The sequence below is a fragment of the Sciurus vulgaris genome (assembly GCF_902686455.1).
Source record: "Sciurus vulgaris genome assembly, chromosome: 5".
Lineage (NCBI taxonomy): Eukaryota > Metazoa > Chordata > Mammalia > Rodentia > Sciuridae > Sciurus > Sciurus vulgaris.
Window position 1 is genome coordinate 68,707,922 of NC_136465.1, and position 22,724 is coordinate 68,730,645.

At 41.6% G+C, this 22,724-nt stretch overlaps 2 protein-coding genes across 20 annotated transcripts in view; both read left to right on the top strand.

Annotated features, from left to right (window-relative positions):
• The window catches only part of CACNA1C (calcium voltage-gated channel subunit alpha1 C), a 724,379-nt gene that overhangs the window by 378,477 nt on the left and 323,178 nt on the right, over positions 1–22,724 (top strand). The window lies entirely within an intron of this gene.
• LOC306662196 (intraflagellar transport-associated protein-like) lies at positions 1,853–10,530 on the top strand (the record flags this gene model as incomplete). Its single annotated transcript, XM_079141744.1, has 3 exons — positions 1,853–9,701; positions 9,959–10,258; positions 10,336–10,530. Exons 1-3 carry the CDS (start codon positions 9,390–9,392, stop codon positions 10,528–10,530), a joined length of 807 nt encoding a protein of 268 aa, XP_078997870.1. The 5' UTR covers positions 1,853–9,389.

Sequence of the window (22,724 nt, forward strand, 5' to 3'; positions counted from 1 at the left end):
TACCACCAGAGAAGGAAAGACACTTAAAGTGGGAGGTAGGGAAGTTACAGCTGCAGTAAGAACTTCTCAACTTAGGACTTGTTAAATAGAACAAAGGATGATGTCCAAAGAGTGTGGTGGAGGGAAGCAGCCCACGTGATAATCTACTCTCCAGATACAAATATATACCCCAAAGGCATGCCCCTAATGACCCACTTCCTCATTTCTCATGACGTTCTCGTGACCCAATCATTTCTCCTCTAAACAGTCTTGCATTATCTCTTTCTTTCTCCTTCTCCCTGCCTGGCTGATTTTTAATTTCTTACTTTGGGGAAGGCTTTCTTTGAAGGAAATTGTGGGACCCCAGTCTCTTCCTCTTTCTCTAATTTCCCACCATGAGCTGAGTGGTTTTGCTCTACCATACACTCCCCATAGAATGTGCTGCCTCACCACAGGCCCAAAGCAGTGGAGACAACCAGCCATGGCCTGGAACCTCCAAAATTGTGAGCCAACATTAACCTTTCCTCTGTTTAAGTTGATTATTTCAGGCATTCTTTATAGTGATGAAAGATGTTAAACACAAGAACCAAGGAGCTAATTGGGTAAAGAAAGAGAAAATGTCCCAAATGTCTCTTGCTGTCCCAAATGTGTCTTGCATCCAATGAGTTGTTGGCCATTCATGAGCTGTTCCAGAGCACAAGCACATCTGTCCAGTGGTGGTCTGTGGGCTCACTGGAAAGGACCCTGTGTGTGTTAAAGCTGCCCTTGGGCTCTTCAGAGCTGCTGTGCTCTTCTTGGCATGAACACAGAGGTGATTAAAAAAAAAAAAAAAAAAAAAAAAAAAAAAGCTGCTTACATCTTAGCAGCAGCTTTGTGGAGTTTTCCAGTACAAAGAAGTCATAATGGGTCCAAAGGGGTTAAAATGAATCAATCCTGAGAGTCAAAGACTGGTGTCATCTTTGGCCTTGAGCATTACCCTTCCTACTCACAGTTTCTTTCTCTGGGGAAGGAGGCAGCTGGACTAAACCATCTCTTTAGTGCTACCAGCTCTGCCTTTCTGTCTCTACTTTACGAAGAATTATAAGGCTTGAGTGTGATTTGAAGAATAGAAAGTCTTAGGTTAAGTGTTATATTTAATAGTGAAATTATTAAACTTCATGGTGTTTTTCTTTTTACATAACTTGTCTGGGGGTAGTTGAGGTGGATAAGGAAGAGAGTAGTAGCATACTAGTATACCACATCTCCAGTTAACTCAGCTTATGTGTGAGCTTGCTGTTTACCACATGCGACTGTAGGCAAGCTTTTCTGCCACTGGGTGACAGCATGCCAACTATAGATTCTGTTTTTTGACCTTAAAATAGTTTCTGGTATATTTTAAGTGTGGAGCCTGTAATCAGAGTACTAGTCATGGTAATAATAGGAATTTGGTGGGAAGAGGCTGGGAAAATCATTTCATAGCCTTGTTTGCTTTTTCCTTGTTGGGTTTCAGATTACTGTGGTATTAAGACAAAAAGAAAAAAGGAAGTTCCACGGGCAATTTGTAAGTTTGCTTCTGAGCTGTTGGGGACCAGCCACACCCTGACACTTGAAAAGAAATATGATCTTAGCATAAGAAGAATTTCTAGTTACCTGCATACTCAAACCTTCCTCCTTGGTTATAGTAGCTGCTTGGGAAACATTGCTACTGAAACACCAGATTTTTCAGTCTTCAGCAAGCCAAAGTGAGTTCAGATCAATGAGATATATGTTGAAGTACCTATACTATACTGTAAGGAAGACTACTTAAAACAGAAAAGATAAACCCTTTCCCCTTCCCCTCTCCTCCCTCCCTCCCTCCCTCCCTCCCTCCCTCCCTCCCTCCCTTCCTTCCTTCCTTCCTTCCTTCCTTCCTTCCTTCCTTCCTTCCTTCCTTCCTTCCTTCCTTCCTTCCTTCCTTCCTTCCTTCCCTCCCTCCTCTTTCCTGCTTCCTGGAATGCAGATGTAATGGTTCGAGTTCCAGCAACCCCTTTAGACCATAAGATGAAAGGCAAGCATTGACGATGGCAAAACAGAAAGATAAGAGCCTGAGACTAAGTGACCATGGAGCTGCCATCCCACCCTAAGTCTGTCTCCCTTTGGGCAGTTTTTTCTTGAGAGAAAATAGAGACAATGTTATTTTTGTTTGTTTGTTTCATTTATGCAGCAGAACCAAATCCTAATAGATATATGTAGGTTCCAGGTAAGCTGACTTAACAGTCAGAACCAAAGTCAAAGGCAAAGAGCTACCTTGATAAGCAGAAGCCCCAGCTGAACTGTGCAGAGCCACAGATTTCTGCTACAATATAGCATAGGAAAGGACAGATTCTACATCAGACGAGGATACAACATGGACTCAGATTAACCATGACCTTGATTGTATAATCCTCTCAAGTCTCAATTTTTTAATTTGCAAATTAGAATAATAATCTCTACCTCTCAGGCTATTCATAAGTATTACATGTCATATTTATAAGGTGTCTTGTTTAGTATCAAGCACACAATAGGTGTTTAAAAGTGTGTGGCTGCACGTGTATGTGTATGTTCATTTGGCCCAAGTCTGTACATCCACCGTTCTGTGTCCTTGGGATGTATAGATAAACTGTGTAGCTCCTGCTATCCAAGGGCTTGCAGACTGACTTGGCGTCCTAAGAGGGGCCCAAGTGTAAATCACAATGGTGTTTATGTGCTGTGATGTGGTCTTGGGGACCCAAGATCCTGAAGGATGCTCTCTTAAGAGTGGGACTTCTGGGCCTTGACTCTCTTGGGCCTGCTTCTTGGGATGCTTCCTCTTTCCTCAATTCTTTTTTGTGTGTTTTGTCCCTGAGGTCCTTCCTCATCCACAGAGCCATCCAAGCTGTTCCCTGGCATTTTCCTACACTTATTTCAAGATCACCCGCCCTGGCTGGTCTTGTTCCCCCGCTGGTGTGTACATGTATGCGTGTCCTCTCCATCTGGACTGTGTGCTCCTGGAAAGCAGACACCAGGTCTGGTCACGCTTTTTATGTGGACTGTATGGTGCTGACTCAGTGTTTGAGGGAGAAAGCAGAGCTGGACAGGTTAAGAAATTTTTTCTTCAAAAGCTGGGAACAGGCTGATGGGCCTTCCTTCCCTCCTATGGCTGCAGATGGCGCAGTGAGGCAGAAGGGGAAGGAGAGAGCCGACAAGGGAAAACTGGGCTTAGAGGCGCTCACTGACTGGCCCACGCTCTGGGCTGTGAGGCAGCAGCTTCTGCCCAGCAGGCACAGGGAACCTAACTCCTCCCCAGGTGTGAAGGGGATGGTAAGAGGTGGTTTCTCACCCTAAGGAAACCTCCACACAAAAGAGGCTTCCTTACCACAATGCTCCCAGCCAGTTCTAGGCTGTTAGTCAGATGTGATAATGGCCCAGGGGTGCGTAGGTGGCAGGCAGCAGGAATGAACGTCTCCTTCTATCAGGAGGGAGCTCTTGGAGTCCCACATGTTCATCTCCCAGTTCTTCAGAGTAACCATTGTCTCACCCTGAATCCTCTTGCCCAGGACACACGCCAACTTGGAGGGCTTCCTGACAGGTGGCTTTTTCCTCCCTAGAAATGCCCTTGATCTAATCTGATAATAAAATAAACAGAGGAGACTCATGGGAATCACTAGAATGATACCTTCCGCCTCTGCATTCCTGTGTTCGTATTTTTATAATATAGTGAGGAGATCTTGGAAGCCATTGGAAGGATATCTTCTCCCCTCTGTATCATTTCTGTATTCCTCTCCTCTCCCTCTCTCTCTCTCTCTCTCTCTCTCTCTCATTCTTTCTTCTTTCTCATTTTATGGTACTGGGGGTTGAATCCAGGGGTACTTTATCACTGACCTACATTCCCAGTTCTTTATATTTTTTATTTTGAGACAGAATCTTACTCAGTTCCCATAGCTGGGTTTGAATTTGCAATCCTCCTGCCTTAGTCTCTTGAATTGGTGGGATGACAGGTATGCATCCCTGTTCCCAGCTTCCTCTTTTTATAGTTCTCTTTATTTCTCATTTTATAAATTTTATTTTTATGAAATAAATTTTCATAATTTTATGGCTCACCTAACACTATGGTCCCTACCAAAAAACCTACTGAACTGTACTAACAAAGTCAGTTTAAGCATTAGAGAAGAGGTGGATTACCTGTGTCTGTTTGCACACACCTACTTCTTGGGGAATTTTCCTCCAGTCTGTTCAGGCTGTCCATAAAGAGTACTTACATACTGCCTAGCTGATGCTGAGCACTGGAATCTCTTTGCCCTCTCCATTTTCCAGAATTTTCCAGAATTTCCCTCCTCTGGAGGTGGTCTGTGTATAGGACTAAAGAGCATGCTTGTATGGGGGTTGAGGATGTAGCTGGGCAGATCTCTTTCCAACTAAAGAGTCTTATTTTTCTTGAGTGAGCCTTGTAGTGATAGTGATTGTGTATCTGTACTTGGTGTGAACTGCCAGTGAGGTACCAGTTTGGAAGGGAGAGGGTTGAGGATGTTCAACTAGTAGTCAGCACCTGCCTCCTTTCTTAGGGACAGCTGCAAGTGTGGTTCAGGTCTGAAAGCAAGGAGGCCAGAGCCATTGCCCACTTTGCCTGGCCACAACCCCTCAGAGTCTTGAGTGCTGGGTCTGCAGAGTGTGGGTGCATCCTCCTCCTGCTTCCAGGTCGAACTTCACTCATCAGTTAGCTGTCCCTGCTCCAGCCCCAGGTTCCACTCCTTCTGGTGTGAGTCCTCAACCCCAAGTGAGAGGTGAGATCAGGGTGAGGGCCAACACTTGCCCCTCCCCTTAAGCATTTTCTCTTTCACAGTTGATGTGATTCTGAAGGCCCCTGGGGGGATGCATACAAGGACAAAGGGATTGTATTAGAAATGTTCATGCAAAAGGGAAAGTGTAATTTTTGCAGGCATCTCTGAGTGTGCACATGCAGCTCAAGGCTGGGCGTGGCAATGGCGGAACTCATCTTATGTGAAATGTGCAGCTCCAAGAGTAGAGGCTGGGAGTAAGACCTTAATGTCAGCCAGGTCTGTGTGGTTATATAAACAGACAAACCTGGTGCACGACTCTGTGAGGATAAAAAGAGAGAAGAACTTGATTTATGTTGTGGAAATGTACCCCAGATGGCCTGTATAAACAAAAATGTGAATAATGATTTCTTAATACAGTTCATAAAATAGGTGCAGAGTCAAAATAGTCTTGTCTTCTGCTAGAAGTCTCATCTGGCCAAAAGCAGAGCATCTAAATATACTCTCAGCAAGAACTGCTGTACATTCCAGTGCACAGGAAAGAAGAGCAGCAGTGGGGTTGGCTGTGCTGGGCTCAGCTCTGAGCAAAGAAGAGTCTTGGGGTGAGGAATTATTGGAGGAGAATAACTGGTCATTTTGGGGTTCTGCTTGTTCACAAAAACAGAAACTGTTATACATAATGCAGTCCCTGAAAGAGAGTAGCAAAGGAGATCGTAGACAGTATAGAGGAGAGACAGTCTTGTGACTCCATGAGACCCTCAGTTACGGAGGAAAGTTCTCTACAAGCAGACAAGTGTAGAGAATACTAAGGACACTACATGGGTGTCTGTAGCGAATTCAGGGGAATCAGAATGAGGGAGTCTCTCACTATGTCCTTAAGAGTGGCCTATGAACTACAAAAGAATTGAACAAATGCATTCACAGTATCTACCCTTTAAGGTTCCCAGTCTGTCTTGATTGATTTTATCTTTAATAGTGAAAGAAACTGATATTTTCTTAGAGCTTCTGACAGTCATCTTTGTGAAATTATGGATTGTGTGTAAGAACCAGAGAAGGCAAACATTTTGGTTTTCTAGAATCCTCAGGCTCTAAAGAAGGGTATCCCTGATGTTAATCCCTGGTAGATTCTTAGGATGGATTCCTTATAAGATGACATGTGCTCAGATTAACTAGATTTTCTTTCATTATAGGCTTAGAGCAAAAGAACACCGAAGACTGTTGACTTCAGGAAGGTTGTAGGAACATCTATTATGATTTTTTTCTTGAAAAATATGGATAAATAGATTTGTAATTGATCAGCCAACACTGAGAAAAGAATGTGGACAAGCAGGGTGATAATCCAGAGAAAGGATTCCAATGGGGCCCCAGCCTACCAACATGCCTAATGTCAACACTCTTGGAATTGCCAAAGTGAAACTCATTCAGATATGTCGAGGACACAGATTTGGGAGAAATAACTAATGCCATAAACAGAAAAAATATATACAAAATCTATACTGGTTTCCTACTTAACATGACTGGAAACCAAACACGCTTGCTATGCTTCTTAAGAACCTTTAAAAAAAGTACCATAAATGTACTGAAAAATTTAAAAATGGCAATCACACGTTAAATTAAGGAATAGTAAAGAACATACGTCAAAGTGAAAATGGAATTCCTCCCAGTGGGAATGGGTGGATCGAGAGGCACATTCCTGACCCACACTCTGCATGACCCATTGACAGCCCCAGAGAACTGTATTGTTAAATAAGGTGTAACTCAGATAGAAAATGTCATAAAGACATGTGAAGAAGATATGCAAGATCTCAGCAAGTAAACCACTCATGTCTTCCTCATGAGACAATGAATCAATTAGTTCTTAATATTCCAGGTGACTGAGATGAATCAGAATCAAGGACCCTAAGGTTAGTATAAAATAGACCAGTGGTGAACTTGAAACCAACTAAATAGAGCGAGGGCTTAATAATTAAGAGAACAGGCTCTGGAATCAGAAATACTTGCAGATGAACCCCACCTCTGCCACGTAAGGATTGTGGGACTGTGTAGGAGCTATTTAACCTTTCTGAACTTCACTGAAAATGTATGAGTTCTATAGGAATGACAGAAAATATAGGTAAAGTACCCAATAAATTATAACTTGTATCAACTCTATTAATATTATTAATACAAAACCTATGCTCACTGTGGCTACAAAATAGAAGTCAAAATTAAATCTTAAAAATATTTTGAGTAATAATTATATCAGAAACTGTACATATAATACAAGATTAATTAATGATAGCAAGGAATATTAGGTGTGGGCAGAAAGTAGATATTATATGTATTTTTAAAAGTACTTTTCTTAATGAGGTGAGCCATGAGTTTGTTTTGTTTTAACTTTGTAAATTATAGAAATTTGGTTGTATATGTAAAAGAAACATAATATATAATGTTTAATGTAAATATATATTATGTTTTATTAAATATAAAGTTTAAAAATCAGGGTTTCAACTTTCAAAATCATGAAACAGCCAAAATAAACCAAAATGCACTCTATGAAACAAACAAAATATACCCCCATGCAAAAATATACAGACATACATAACAAAATGGCAAAATAAGTTTGAATATATTAACTGTGATTTAATATTATTAAAAACCTAAGTCTTAAAGTTTTAGATTAAAAAATAAAACCCAACCATACTCTGTACAAAAGCCATACTAAAAGTGATATGGAAAGATATATTAAAAACAATATAAAAATTATTTAATTAGGAAGCAGTGTAAGATTAGATTTGATTCCTTTATCATGGAGCTAGAACTATGAAATAAAAGATGTGACTTCTGCAAAATCTAGACTCAAAATGTATAAGGTAACATAGTAAGATGCACAAAGGAGATTTTAAGACTAAGAGAACAAAAGCTATTCATAGTTGTATATTAAGAAATTTCAAAATCACAATTGAAACTTTCTGAAACATGTAAAATTCAACTTTAGGTAATTTGTTCTAAAACAGAAAAAAATACTAAAGTTAAAACTATTTGGCAAAACTAACATTATCCTGACACAGAGGTCTCTCTTTCTCTCTCTCTCTCTCTCTCTCTCTCTCTCTCTCTCTCTCTCTCTCTCTCTCTCTCTCTCTCGCACACACACACATACACAGAAAACACACACACAGATACACACACAGAGTTTTAGAACAATTTTATGTACACATAAGGAAAAAGAAAAAAACTGCAAAATAAAATTAAAACCAATGTATTCTCAGGTCCTTTTGATCCTGGGAAATTTATTATGATAATAAGTTCCATCTATAAGTCAACTAAGAAAATGCATATTCCAAAAAAATAAAGTATCCACTTCAGACAAAACTTTTAGTGTGCTAGAAATGATGTCACCTAATATGATAATGATATCTATCTCAAGCCAACAGCAAACGTTTAAGCAATGAAGTCCTGAGGCATTCCCTTTACAAATTAAGAACAGAAAAAGGTATGGGCCCTGGAACCACTGCTAATTGTCCTTTTGAAAGGAAAATGCAGTGAAGCAGGGAGTAGAAAGGAAGGGACAAAATTATCAATATTTGCAAAAAAATTTATTATAGTCCTAGAAAATATAAATATGGTTAGGATTAATAAGAACACTAAGAAAGGTGGCTGGATAAGACATAAATATATTAAAAGTTAATAGTTTTTTATGTATTAAAAATAACCATTTAGAAAACAGAATGGAAAATAATTTCTATTTACAATAATTACAAATAAGTAAAAATATGCGTAGTGGGGCTGGGTATATAGCTGAGTTGGTCGAGTGTTTGCCTTGCATGCACTGGGCCCTAGATTCAATCTCCAGCACCACACACACACACACACACACACACACACACACACACACACAAAATATGTGTAGGGGCAATATTCTGAAATTCTTGGGACTGTATGACCTAATCAAATTTAAAAGATAAACAGGTTGAATAAAAAGAAACATTATATTTCTATAGGAAAGATTTGAGTATTGTGAGGATGCTAAATCTTCTCAAATTAATTTGGGGGTGGGTACTAGGGATCAGACCGAGGGGCACTTAACCACTGAGCCACATCTCCAGCAGTTTTTTATATTTTATTTAGAGATAGGATCTTGCTGAGTTGCTTAGACCCTCTCTAAGTTTCTGAGGCTAGCTTTGAACTCATGATCCTCCTGCTTCAACCTCCTGAGCTGCTGGTACTATAGGTGTGAGCCACTGTGTTTAGCCCAAATTAATTTTTAACTTTATGAAATCCCAATCAACATCCCAGGGTGTTTTGTTTGTTTGATGTTTCATTTTGTTTTTTTTTTGGGAGGAGTGGGAAGAAGAAGGTCACTTGGCAAAAAGAGTTTTTGCATTTATCTTGAAGAATAAACAGGCAGAATTTGCCAAGTGAAACACCTGAAGAAAATAGTGTGGAAAGGATCTGTTCCTATCTGAGACAGTACTGCTATGGTGGAACAGATGGTTCCAGGTAGAGGAATCCACAAACAGAGCAGTGAAAAATTCATCCAGGAAATGGGCTCCAGTAACAATAATTCTGGAGACTTCTAGGATGTCCCTCTGAATAAAGACACCAAAAGTTTGAAGTGACTAGATGGGAGCCAAGGCAGACAACTGGGGATTGGGGGGTTAAGAGGCCTCGTGGATTGGGATGGCTGCTCAAACATTGGAATTGAAGATAATGGATGAAGATCAATTAATGGAAGAAGTCTTGGATAAGTTCGTTAATTGTCATGAGCAAACATATGAAGAATCTTGGAGCACATTTACTTATCTTTCAAAAGAAGATACTGTGATTAAAAGAGGAGCATTTGGAACTGATTCTTCAGGAAAAATATTTACCTTAGTAAAATTTACTCATAAAAATGAACCAGGCAAATGGATGAAATTGGAGAATATCATGCTAAGTGAGATAAGCCAATCTCAAAAAACCAAAGGACAAATGATCTCACTGATAAGCGGATGATGACATATAATGGGGGCTGAGAGGGGGCAAGAATGGAGGAAGGAAGGACTGTATAGAGGGAAAAGAGGGGTGGGGGGAAAGGAAAAAATAACAGAATGAATCAAACAACATTACCCTATGTAAATTTATGATTACACAAATGGTATGCCTTTACTCCATGTACAAACAGAAAAACAGCATGTATCCCATTTGTTTACAATTAAAAAAATGAACCAAATAGCCACCATCTTAGAAATACAACTGTATGTCATCATTCATCACAGTGTTTGGAAGAAGAACAGATAGTGATGGATGAAGGTCAAAAAGTCAGCAGTTCCTTTCAAGGTAATCTGAACAGGGCAGGAAAGATCAAGGTAGACAACTTCCTACATTTAGAAGATGTGGACATGGATGAAGAGATTAAGCCCCAAATGAACAAGGATTTCCTGCTGCTTCCAGGAGAAGTGGAAGAGGATGTAAGCACCAGTGTTTGTTCTTACAGCCCTTCTGTGGACCCGCCTCTCACTGCTGAGGTAAAGCCAAAGCCCACTTTTTTTTTTTTTTTTTTTTTTTGGGTGTTGGGGATCAAACCCAGGGCCTTGTGCCTTGTGCTTACAAGGCAAGCACTCTACCAACTAAGCTATCTCCCCAGCCCCCAAAGCCCACTGTGAAGGGAACACAGAAACAAGCAAAGGAGGTACTTGATGACGAAATCCAGCCCTTCTCACCTGATGAAGCATTTGATTATGACAAAATGGCTCAAACCCCCAAGTTCACTGCTGAGGAGATGGAGCCCATCAGAGAGCTATTGAAGGAAGAGAGAAAGAACACCAACACAGACCTATGACTGATTACCAAAGCATCTCTCTGTTTATTTTGTTTTGTTTTTATTCATTCAAGCAGCATCAGAATAAATGATATACCAGCCATACATAAAAAATAAAGCAATATTTGCTGGTATAGAGAAAAAAAATTTGAAAAGAAATGTGTTCAAAATAATCTTGCATGTAATAATAGTACCATTTTAAAAGTGGAACACCAGAGCCTTGAAATAATAGATCAATTCAAAAACAGCAGAAAATTTGCATCATTCTGTGCATCTTCAATGTAGCATATAGTGTGTACTAGAAAACAGAATCTAGCAGGGTGTCCTGGAGCATGCCTGTCATCCCAATTCAGGTGACTGATGCAGGAGGATCACAAGTTTGAGGCCAACCTTGGCAACTTAGTGAGACCCTGTCTCAAAATAAAACAGAAAAAATGTTGGGGATATAGCCCAGTGGAAAAGACCCTAAATTCAATTCTAAGGACCAAAAACTAAAAAATAAATAAATAAGAACACAAAATGTTTTCCCTTATGAAATCAACTTTAAACTTCCTCCAACCCATAGATGGGGAAAAGAGAACTTTAAAATATTTCTTAAAAATGAAATTTATCCATTTATTTATGTGGCTGATTAGAACCTTCTGTGTGATCAAGGAAACCATGTACAACAGAAGGTGGATAAGAGTGCTTTATTAAGTATTTGGAAAGAAGATAACTTTACATATTCACTTTATGCATTTAGCCCAAACAAGTTACAGATGGATTAAAGAGTTAAATGTAAAATAATACATTGGGAAAAATGAATATTTAACTGTTCTCAGGATTAGAGAGAATTTTTATTTTTTCGGTATTGAGATTTGAACCTGGAGCACAGAGCTCCATCCCCTGCTCCCCAGCTATTCTCATTTTTATTTTGAAACAGGGTCTCACTAAGTTGCTGAGGCTGGCCTTGAATTTGCAATCCTCCAGCCTTAGTCTCTCAAGGTGCTGGGATTATATTTTAAACACAAAAAAGGGAAAAAAGCACAAAGGGAAAGATAAAAAGATACAATAATAAAAATGTGGGACTGTAGCTCAGTGGTACAGAGCTTGCCTAGCATGTTTTGATTCTCAGCACCTCATAAAAATAAACAATTAAAATACAGACATTCTGTCCATCTACAACTACAAAATATTTAAAAATAAAAAATATGAAACTTTTATATGCAATAGAATTACAGAAATTTGGGGAGGGCAAACACAAACTTGGAAAATATTCTTTTATCCAATGATAGACATAGGGTCAATATTGCTGTTATGTAAGGAGATTCTAGAAGTCAAGAGGAGAAATCCACCCCATTAGGAAATGTGATGAGGGACAAGAACAGATTTATTTACAAAATGTACTTCACACATTGGTCAGTACATTTCTTTTTAAAACAACCTCACAGGTAAAAGATAATTATAAATTAAGATGCCATTTTTCACTTATTCAGTTGACAAAGATTTTTACACTATAATGCACCAGCAAAAAAGTGTGGTAATTAAGCTCTCATATACTCTGGTTAAAATAGAAACAAAGTTATAACCTTTTTGAAAACAATTTATTTACATCTTTGATGTTCATAAACTTTTACTAGCAATTTTTCTTTGAGGAATATGATCTGAGAAAATAATTTAAAATATTTATTTACCTTTGCGTGCAATGACATTCATTTCAGCGTTATGTTTAAACGACCAAAAAAAAAAAACAGATTCAATGTCAAAAGAGAATGTTCATATAAATCATGTTATAATTCATATGATGAGCTAATAATATGTTACATCTTTTGAAACTGACAAGTTGTAATGCTCATTTTTACATTAATAATTGACTATAAAACATATGGCCTGCAAAATAACAAAAGTTAAAAAGGAAAATAGGTATGCATAATATCACACTCTCTTTACAGTAGAAAAATAAATTCAATTGCATATGAATAAAAATTCTAGGCCCGAACTAATGAGATACACTTATTATTAGAAATGTAAGAGTGTGTGTTCAAAAGCAGAAATTGAAGAGGATTTAACTATTGCATTTGTGTGAAGATCAGAGGGATTTTGTTCTCCAGGCCAGGTTGTTATGATAGTGACCAAGGCAGATCAGGGTTGCCTTTATGGCAGCTTGTGATGCCCAGATTTGGAAGGCATAAGTCCCCTCTGCTCCTGGGGCACTGTTCTCCATGTTTGCAGAGGTTCAGAGAGTTTCCTATCTCATGTCTGTCACATACAGTGAGGGAGCACAAGGAAGCCTTCTTGAAATTGTTTTCTATAAGGAACTGAAGAGGGATCTAGGCATGTTTAATTTGGAGAGCGGAATGTTTAGGGGCATTGTGTTAGCTGGTTTCAAATACAGGAAGGACTGTCACAAGGTTGAAAAATTAGACTGATTCTGAGTATCTTCAGAAATGGGACTTGGGTAGGAGTTGAAGGGAAAGATGCAGTCAAGGGCTCATTGTACAAAATGCTGAGCTCATGGGGACAAAGCACATCCTTAAGCAGCAACAATGAGAGGTGTCACTGGGCAGGAATTGGACTAATTGACACAAAAAGCCCCTTCCACCTGTAAGGTTCTTCAGTTCCATCTGACTACCCAGAGGTTGAGGTGGGCAGAAAAGTCATTGAATGTTGCAGACTCTTTAGGCCAGTGATTCTGAATCTTTCCTTTTCAACAGAATCACCTGACAAGCTTGTTCAATCAGGCTGCTGGGCCCCCCCCCCGCCCAGAATTCTTGATTCAGCAGGTCTGGGGTGGGGGCCTGAGAACACACATTTTAACAAGTTCCCAGGTGCTGCTTCTGCTGCTGTCCCAGGAGTCTAACTTTGAGATACTACTGCTTTAAGTCAATAACAAATAAGGAGATTTCCTTAATCCTGTAGTGTAGTTTAGTGGTATAGAAAACTAAGCAATGATACAGGGATTGTGGGAGACATTCCTAAGGGATAAGTTCCTTTCTTATCTCAAACTCTTGGATGATAGTATTGCAATTTGTGGAATTACATTGCAGGCTGTTTGGGGGTCCATTCTTTCCAGACTCACATTTCTACCCTGACCATAGAATAGCCCTATTTGCCAGGCCAAACCAGTTGATAGTAATCATTTAAAGTTGATAAGGGGAGCAGGCATTGGCATTTTTTCTCCTATCTTCCTTTAGTTGCTCTTAGATGGTAGAAGTCCATTGTCCCTTAGAAGTTCATGAAGGAAATGGTGTCCTGGTCTTGTGCTTCAGAATAACCAATGATGAACTTTTTTGGTTTTTGTTTTGTTGGTGATTGGTTTGTTGTTTTACTTGACTTTGGAAGCCTTTCTCAGTGAAGTACCTTGCTATGTTACAGCCCATAGTTTCTGATACATAAAATCACAGATGGTACCCAAGAGTTTGATGGTGTCCTTAGTGTCTCAAGACACTAATTCTAATGAAGATGCCCAGCCCCTGTGATCAGCTCCATTCAAAGTGAACCTCATGTGCTTGAATTTTTAGATAATTGGTTTAGGAAAATAGCTGTGTGCGGCCACCCCCGTTCCTACCTCCTGCTGCTCTCTTGCCCAGCTTATGGTGTGGAGTCTGAGCAGACTGTGTGCTTCACACACTTTGGAGTTTGTTGCCATGGTGCTGGGGAGGAATCTGGTTCTCATAGCAATGTCAGGTTGACTCCTTGTAACTTATACCAGAGGCAGAGCTTGAGCAGTGGCTTATGTGATTCCCAGTTAATCCTGGATTGATGGGCATATGTAGTACTGAAAAATGTCCGTTTTTGCACAACCCAGTCCATCCTTCCTGTCTGCCCTCTACTCCTTGACATTACCAAAATAATCACAGTAATAATAATAACGAATGCAACTCTCTTTCTTTGGCAACCCGTAAAAATAAAGTATTACTTTAGTGTCTTCATCAGATTAAGATTTTGTCTTGAAGGCCACTCCTTATTTCTCCTCTTTTCAAGGACAGTGTACCCATCAGCATCCTGTCTGTCCCTGCAGACCTGTTCCACAGGCCCAGCCAGCTGCTGGAAAACTCCTGTCAGTTGTAGAGGGCCAGGGTCACACCAGCGGTGGCAGCTCTCTGAGCAGTCCTGACAGGGCCTGACTTTTCTGCATGAGGCTTCATTCCATGGACTTGTTAGCAACATGAACACTTTGATGCTGGCCCTGCGGAAGCCAGCAAGCCCAGTTTGTAGAAGCACCTTGACTTGTCATACAAAGAAATGAAGGGTGTCAGCCCATCTGTGTTTTAAGTGGGGTTCTGATTGGTGGTTTGGGGGTACATTCATGATGTGGATTTCTGGTACAAGAAATGACATTAACCTAGATCATTCATAATGTGAAACTGTCTTGCTAGTCTTTGGAGATCTTCAGTGAAGGACCATCCATGAGTTCCCCAACTTTTCAATGGAATGCTTACAGTTTCCTTCTGCAAAACATCTGTATGTTATCTAGTGAAATTACTTACACATCACCATTTATTTATTCAACAAATAGTCACTGAGCTTCCCCATGTGCCAACCTCTATTCTGGACCTTGAGCACTGCTGAGCACAAACAGGGTTTCTTCTCTCTTGGCACCTGCATTGTAGTGGGGGAAAACAGACAATTAAAAGAAAGGGAAATATCAGGAACATCAACATGAAGACTTGAGGGAGGGGTGTAGGGGTGGTTACAAGCTATGTAGTCACAGAGGTGAAATGGGCTCTGATTGAAAAAAGTAGTCTACCATCGATGATCTGAAGCAAGAGCATCCCAGGCAGAAAGTGAAGGCCAGAGTTGAGCACCCTATTGGGGGCGGGGGGAGTGGGGAGGAGGCCAGAGTGGATCCAGGGATCTCATATATAGGGCTTATCTGCAATGAGAATAGATGGGATTTTAAGTGATTGATAGGGCAGCTTTTGGAAGTATTTTTGAAGAGAAGCAACAGAATTGGATTCATATTTTTAAAATCATCCCAGCTGCTAGTTAATACTCTTTAAGCCCATTTTACTTTTGCCTTTCCATTGGTGGCTTGTTCTTTAACTATAATTGAATATCTCAGACTTGTAATTTATAAAGACTAGAAGTTTATTTACTTTATGATTCTGGAACTTGGGAAATCCAAAATATGACATCAACCTCTGCTTAGCATCTGATGAGCACCTTTTTTGCTGCATAATAACATGGCAGGAGGCATCACATAGTGGGACAGAGTGTTACGGTGTCAATCTTGAATGTGCCCCAAAGATTCATGTGTTGTAGGCTTCGTACCCAGTCAGTGGCACTATTGGGAGGTGGTGGAACCTTTAAAAGTGGAGCCTCCTGGGAGGAAGGTAGGTCTTTGGCCAGGGTATTGGACCCTGGCCTCTCTTTTTTCTTTCTTTTTACTTCCTCGTCTCCATGAAATGAGCAGCTCTGCTTCACCACATGCTCTCACCATGTTGTGCTGCCTCACCATAGACCCAAAGCAACAGGGCCGACTGAACTTGGACTAAAATCTCTAAAACTATGAGCCAAAATGAACCTTTCCTCCTTTTAAATTGTTTATTTCAGGTATTTTGTTACAACAGTGGAAATCTGATTTATAAATAGAACAAGAACAACTGTGTGTCAGTTCAGGTTTCTCTTCCTCTTCTTACAAAACCACCAATTCCATAGTGTGAACTCTACTCTCAGTACTTCTAATCCTAATTATTACCCAAAGGTCCAGCCTCCAAATACCAGTGAGATATGAATTTGGGGCTTAAGTGTCAACATGAGTTTTGGAGGAGACATTCAAATCATTGAAGTGGCAATTAAGAAAAGCCATTTGCTGCCCTCTGTGGTTACACCTCATCCTTTTTACCAGGTTCAGTGAATTTCTCTGTTGCATGGTGCACTTTGTTATGCCAACTGTCAGAGGACTTTCCAAATTCCCTTTTCACAATATCCTAGAGCCATGAGGACTCTGTTGTGGAGGGAAAACGCAATTCAATTTTTTTTTTTTTTTTTTTTTTCAGAAGAGCGAGCTCAGTTGCCCAAATGATAAGGTGATCTGGCCAGCATCACATTGCTTCTTGGGAGCTGGGCCTCTGGTGCTGGTATCAATGCCAACCCCTCCTCTCCCCAGTCTAGTGATCTTTCCACGTGTCCTTTAACTTACCAGTAGTTGATTCATCTTCTCTTCCCTTTCTGGTTAATCTTCCCTGCCTTCCTCTGGGTCCTGCCAGTCTTCTGTGGTATGCTAGAATTTTCTGCTATTGGAATGTTGGTGACAATATGTGGGAAATATGGCCATAATTTTTGATTATGCTGAAGTTTTTATTGTGGTAGCAATTGTTTTGTTTACCCTTTTCTGCTTTTGTGGTATTTGTGGCTCCATGGGGGCCTTCCTACAATCTCCATGCCTTAAGCCCTGCTCATTTTCCTGGAACGGGGAGCTGGGTGTTAGTTACCCATTGGTAACTCTGTGTGCCAGGCTGATACTGGGAAGATAGTCGGAATGTGACCATTAAGACCAACAACCCTCTACCTCTCGTGACAACATATCATGGCCCTCACTGCACTGCCTTCTGTGTCCAGGCTGTAAGGCCGGGGTGATTTTCCCATTCCTGGGTCTTGACAGTATTGTTAGGGCTCCCCTCTGGATCACACCCACATAGAGGTCTCCACCTCCATGGGGTCTCCTCCTCCCTCCTCCATCCACTAGTCACTCATTTAGCCATCAGAGGATTTAATAGTAGGTAATAACCACAGCTGCAGGAATGACACATTAGCATTAGGTGAAAAATAAACCATCTCTTGTCAACGTGAGTCCTGCCACATCCAACCAGCATAATCAGAAAAGCAGTAAGAAGGCTGAAACACATTTCTTCCATATTGAAGTTATGTGTCCCCTAGAAGGTGTCATCTTTGGAAAGCTGGGTGACTCTACATCAGGATCAGTGACAGGAGAACCTCATTTAGTGTTGCTGTCTGGGGACCTGGCAGTGACAACAATAGTTCTTCTGGTGACAATCTATGGCTATCATTACACGTGCTTTTGGAGATGAGATTGTCACCCCCATTTTCATATGGGGACACAAGGTGAGAGAGGAAAAGTGAGTCATCCAAGATCAGCAGATAGCATTCAATGTGGGAACATGAACTCAGGTGCTAGACTCATTTCTCATCTGCTGCACTTCACTCTGGACAGCATTGTGCCTGTACTGAGTGGCCTCCAGGGAAACAGCATGGCTGAGACACTGCAGAAGAAGGGACAGTGTCTTCCCTGTGACCATTAATGGGGCTGGTCAGATTGAGACATGCAGGATATAGGCAGTGCCCAGCTCCACAGAACAGGCCTGGCATGGCATATAGGAGATGTATATTCTGGGTGTGGCCTCGCTTCCAGCTCCTGTGGGACCACAAGCAAGTCTTGCCATATGGAGGCTGAGCCTTGGCTTTTGTGTTGCCGAGTGAAGGAGTTGGACTACAGTTTTCAAGGTCACATTCACTAATGTCAATCTAAGAATTAAAAAATATTTTGATTCCTTTACGAAGCATGATCAACTTCCCATTTATAGTTAATATGGAATTGTCACCTGTGGTTTTGCTGGCCCTTGGTGTCTCTCCTTTCTGTACATTATACTCCATTTTTTTTAATTGTCTTTGTTAGTAGATGCTGCGAAAGCAAGTCTTTGGTTTGTGTTAGTGTACAATATATCTTCTGTTATTAATATATTAAGGGACAAGGACTTTCTGATAGTGATGATATAATGAACAAGAGTCTTTAGCTCCCTGCAGTGCCCAGAGTTCATCGGTAACTCAGGCTAATAGCACAGCAAAGTGTGAGATGTTGGCCTGGGTCACTGGATTGGGAGCTGTCTTCTTCCTGAGGGATGGAGCTAGTAGGGCCTTCTCATCTGGGAGGATGGAAGATTAAATCAACCTAGAAACTGTCAGAGAGGAACTAAACAACCAAGTCAGCAAATTAGAAGGGGTAGAAAAAATAGAGCAAGCAGGGCCACTTGTGATTCACCATTGCTGGGCCCCTTGCACAGGGCCCACGGCTAGCAGGCATCTGATAAGCATTGCTGGAATGGCCACACTGTCTCAGGAGGGAGCAGCAGTTGAACCCAAGGTCAGAGCTGCCCCTTACAACCCAGCTGTTGCTTGTGGAAGTGGTATCTCTGTGCCATTAGGAAGCATGCTGCTGTAGAAAGCATGCTGGACCAGATGTCCAGGCTACATGGAGTCCCAGCCCTGTGACCTACTATGCAACTCAGGGCAAGTCAAACTCTGAGCCTCAGAGAACAAGCACTCCTTCTCAGACTTGTTGAAAACTCCCCATAAAATGTGTATGAATGGTGCTGCTGTGAGCATCAGTGCTTAGGGAGGGAGGAAGGGAGAGAGAAGGGCAAGATCTTGTCCAACACGTGTCCCCAACATGCCCATAATGCTGGCACATATGAGATTCTCAACAAAAATTAGGCAGGTGGTTTGATGGAGGAATAGCTGTGGAGACGGATGGACAATAAATATACAAGGGATGTTTTGGTTGCTGCTGAAGATTAACTTCATGCACTTTGAAAGGGTTGTTCTACACTTTTGCAACAGGACAGGGGCTGTGCCCTGCTGGGTATTTCTGCTCATGGAAGCCTTCTCCCTGGGGGAGGCATGTGGAGGGCTAAATCACCCCAGGAGCATTTTGGTACCCACTGCTCTGGGTTAGTCAACCCCCCTCTTTGGCTAGAGTGAGTCCTGGGCACACCTTTTACACAGAAAACCCAATCTGCACCTGTTCCCATCCATAGAGAGGGAAAGGCAGAGCACGGAGAGCAGCAGAGCCCGCTCAGCACCCTGCCTGCCTGGCTGGAGATGGATGACAGTAATCACAGAGCCCATGATCTGGCCTTTTCTGCTGGGCCCACCTGCGGCTGCTGTTGTCGTGTTCTGTGCTCTGCTACCATCCTCCGCAGTGGCAGAGCCTGCATCTTGGCAGCCCAGGGGTAATAATTAGGGGTGGGGCAGCTCCTCAGCTGGTGTGACATTTGAGGAGGGGCCTGGAGGAGAAGGAAAGGCTGGGACCCTTCCAACAAAAGGAGGAATTAAATGGGCTGTCCTGGGAACCCACAGTTAGCATTTAAACTCCAGAGAGAGCTGTGGGTTTCACCCAAAAAGCAGGGCTTTCGTGAGGATTTAGCACCCTCCCTCTCCTGGGTTCCCTGCTGTTTGTGAGTGCAATTTATTCTGGTGAGGTTGGAAGGACTCTCAGCGGAGCCACTGAGGTGCGATGCTATATGCCCCAGCTCAGGAAGCCAGGCCCAGGGCTCTCATGTGGTAAGGACAAACATGGTGAGAGAAAGCAAATGAGGCTGACTCCACTAGCAAGGCCATGACCCTGATCCACTCAGAGCCAGTGGACAGAGGTCCAGCCCTCAGGGAGTTTACCATCTGGCATGGTCTTGCAGTGCGCCCTCCACCTGTGTTCCACAGGCTTCCAACTTGTTTATTAAGCCCCTAATGCATAGGGATATAGGTTTTGTTTCATTTATTGAAACAAAAAATATAGCATTATTTAGAGTGTCATACTGCCTGTGGGGAGAAAGCCCGGAAATACTGAAAAGGTACCTACCAACTCCTGCTCCTTTGAACACATGCTGTGTTCTTCATCTCATGCATCCATACTGCACATTTAAGAGCAGAACATATTAGCCCCATTTTGCAGCTGGGTACAGTGAGGTTCACAAGCATTTCATGACTGGCCCAAGTGCATCTGGCCTTTAGGGTTCTTTCTGTTTCTATTTGCCATCCTGAGAGCAAGGAACAAGTTCTCTCTGACATAAGGGAGAGTTTCACCATCTCACCTGATGGGAAAATGAGGTGAAAGATCATCCTGAGATCTCCAGATGAGCTTTTGAGCAAATAAATGTGAGTGATCTGATGGTCAAATTCTGGTGCTCTGGAGCAGAGAAGAGATGGAGGGGGACATCAGCTGCAGAGTGCAGTCTCCAACAACATTGTAACTTCTACTCTAGCAGGTGGTACTGAAATCGCTTGCCCTTCTTGGGACTTCTGTGTCTTCCAGTAATGATGATGATAATAGCAAGAAATAGTACAATTAATGATCACAACTAAGTTTATAATTCTTGGGAATGAGGGACACACTAGTTTTTGTGAGTGGATTCCCAAGGTAGAAATGGCCTCTTGAACTCAGGCTGAGAAAACACTCTTTCAAGAAGGTTGTGGATGTTTTGTGGGACTTAAGCCCCCTCTGTGTTGGTTGGTTTGAACGTCACAGTGGATGGACAGAATCAGTTGCTTCTCTCTATGGCTTTTCCAACCTACAGTTTTGGTTTTGTTTTTTCTTGGGGGACGGGTACTAGGGACTGAATTCAGGGGTACTTGACCACTGAGCCACATCCCCAGCCCTATTTCATATTGTTTATTTAGAGACAGGGTCTCACTGAGTGGCTTTGAACTTGTGATCCTCCTGCCTCAGCCTCCCAAGCCGCTATGATTACAGGTATGTGCCACCATGCCTGGCTCCAACCTACAGTTTTAAAAAAGAAAAAAAAAATACCAAAAACTTTTCCAACAGAACATCACAAGGCTGGACTAATGCCTCCCAGGAAATCCCCACCTCCATACCCAAGGTTCGTAACACATTTATGCCAACTAATGTATACAGTGGTGTACCAAGAACAGACCAGTGGGAGCCATTGGCCCTGTGCAGGAAATGAGGGGGACACATTGTCTATGGAGAATTTTAAAAAAATAATAAAACTGACAAAAAGTGGGTCTTCTGTTTAATGTCATCGTACCCTGGCAATTCTAAATAGTGTTGGTGATAAAATACTTCTCCCCAAGTTGGCCTCCTAAAAAATCTGTGTTTTCCTGGTCAGTTGTGCACTTGGTGGGTGTGTTTCTTTGTTTGTTTTAAACTAACAGGCTCCCACAGTCCATTTCGTTTGTCATCCTGGTCAGTCCCCTGTCGACTACACAAATTTAGTTTTCTTTTCTGTGGTGGTATTTAGGAAACTACCCAAAGAATGGTGAGAAACCACAGGAGGGATGGAGAACAAGTGAGAAAAATACTGTTTTCCTCTTTTCATTGTTTCCTTATAAATGTCACAGAAATATTTCTTTTCATTTTGTGTTTTAGTAAGTGCTTTTTTTAACCAAGGCCTAAATTGGGGCCTTTCTTGGCAGTGTCCCTTTAACAGAGTTGAGGGAGGGGACAGTGTGGCAGGGACACGTGGAGCTGCAGAGGCTCTCGTACTGTACAATTTTCTGGGTCCTGACTGATAAATTATTGTGCATCTTCCGTGCGCTCTGACATGCAATGCAATTTGTCCATGTAACAGTGATGATAGGCTGTCCTGGCTAATACTCAGGAACCCTTTATTTAGCTCCTTCAGCCTTTTAGAGAAATCTTAAGTAACCGTTCGCATCCCTTTATCGTTTTTTTCCCCACATTTTTGCATAAGTGGAAAAAGCTTTTAACCTTGAGAATTTTACTCACCCAGGGCTGAGGGTGAGGAAGAAGATGTGCTGTTAAATGTGGAAAGGAAGTAGGAATATCTTCACGGTTCCAGCCAGGATGACTTTTTCTTGGCTTTCCTCACAGAATGTGAGATGGTCTGGGTTTTAGAGATCATTCAGTTCAGGCTTCATGCTATGGGTGAGAAAAACTAACTCTAAGAGGTGGCGGTAACTTGCTCCTGGTCATGCGGTGTGTCCATGGCAGTCCTTGCCCATCACAGAGAGTCCTCCCTGATGCCAGGATGCACTCCTTGGGTATTAGACCTGGATCCCCACTCTCTAGTTGTTCAGTTTAAACACACCAACACTGTGCCCAGTGCCCAAATGTCCCTGGCACACTGTCTGTGTCAGAGTTACTGCTGGTTCAGCGTGTACTCTTGGAGATACATGCTGTTCCCATGTGAATCGCTTCATGTGGAATCTGTGTGGTCTAACCTCTACCTTGTGCAGAACAGACTTTGGTTCTTGGGTATCACTTTTGGCCTTGATTTTGTGACCTACCTGTTGCTTTACAATGCTTGCAATTTATGTAACTGAAAAGCCATAACTAGACAATGGTCCTGTGATACGAAATCAGCTTTCAGAAGATTGGAACATCAAGGGGAGGACATGCCAAGCATTTAATTTGTGCATCTTGATGGTAATGTGATGATGAGCATTCATTCATTGTTTTGTTTATCTCAAAGGATTTTTTTTCATCCTTTTTCTAATACCCTGGGTCCTTAATC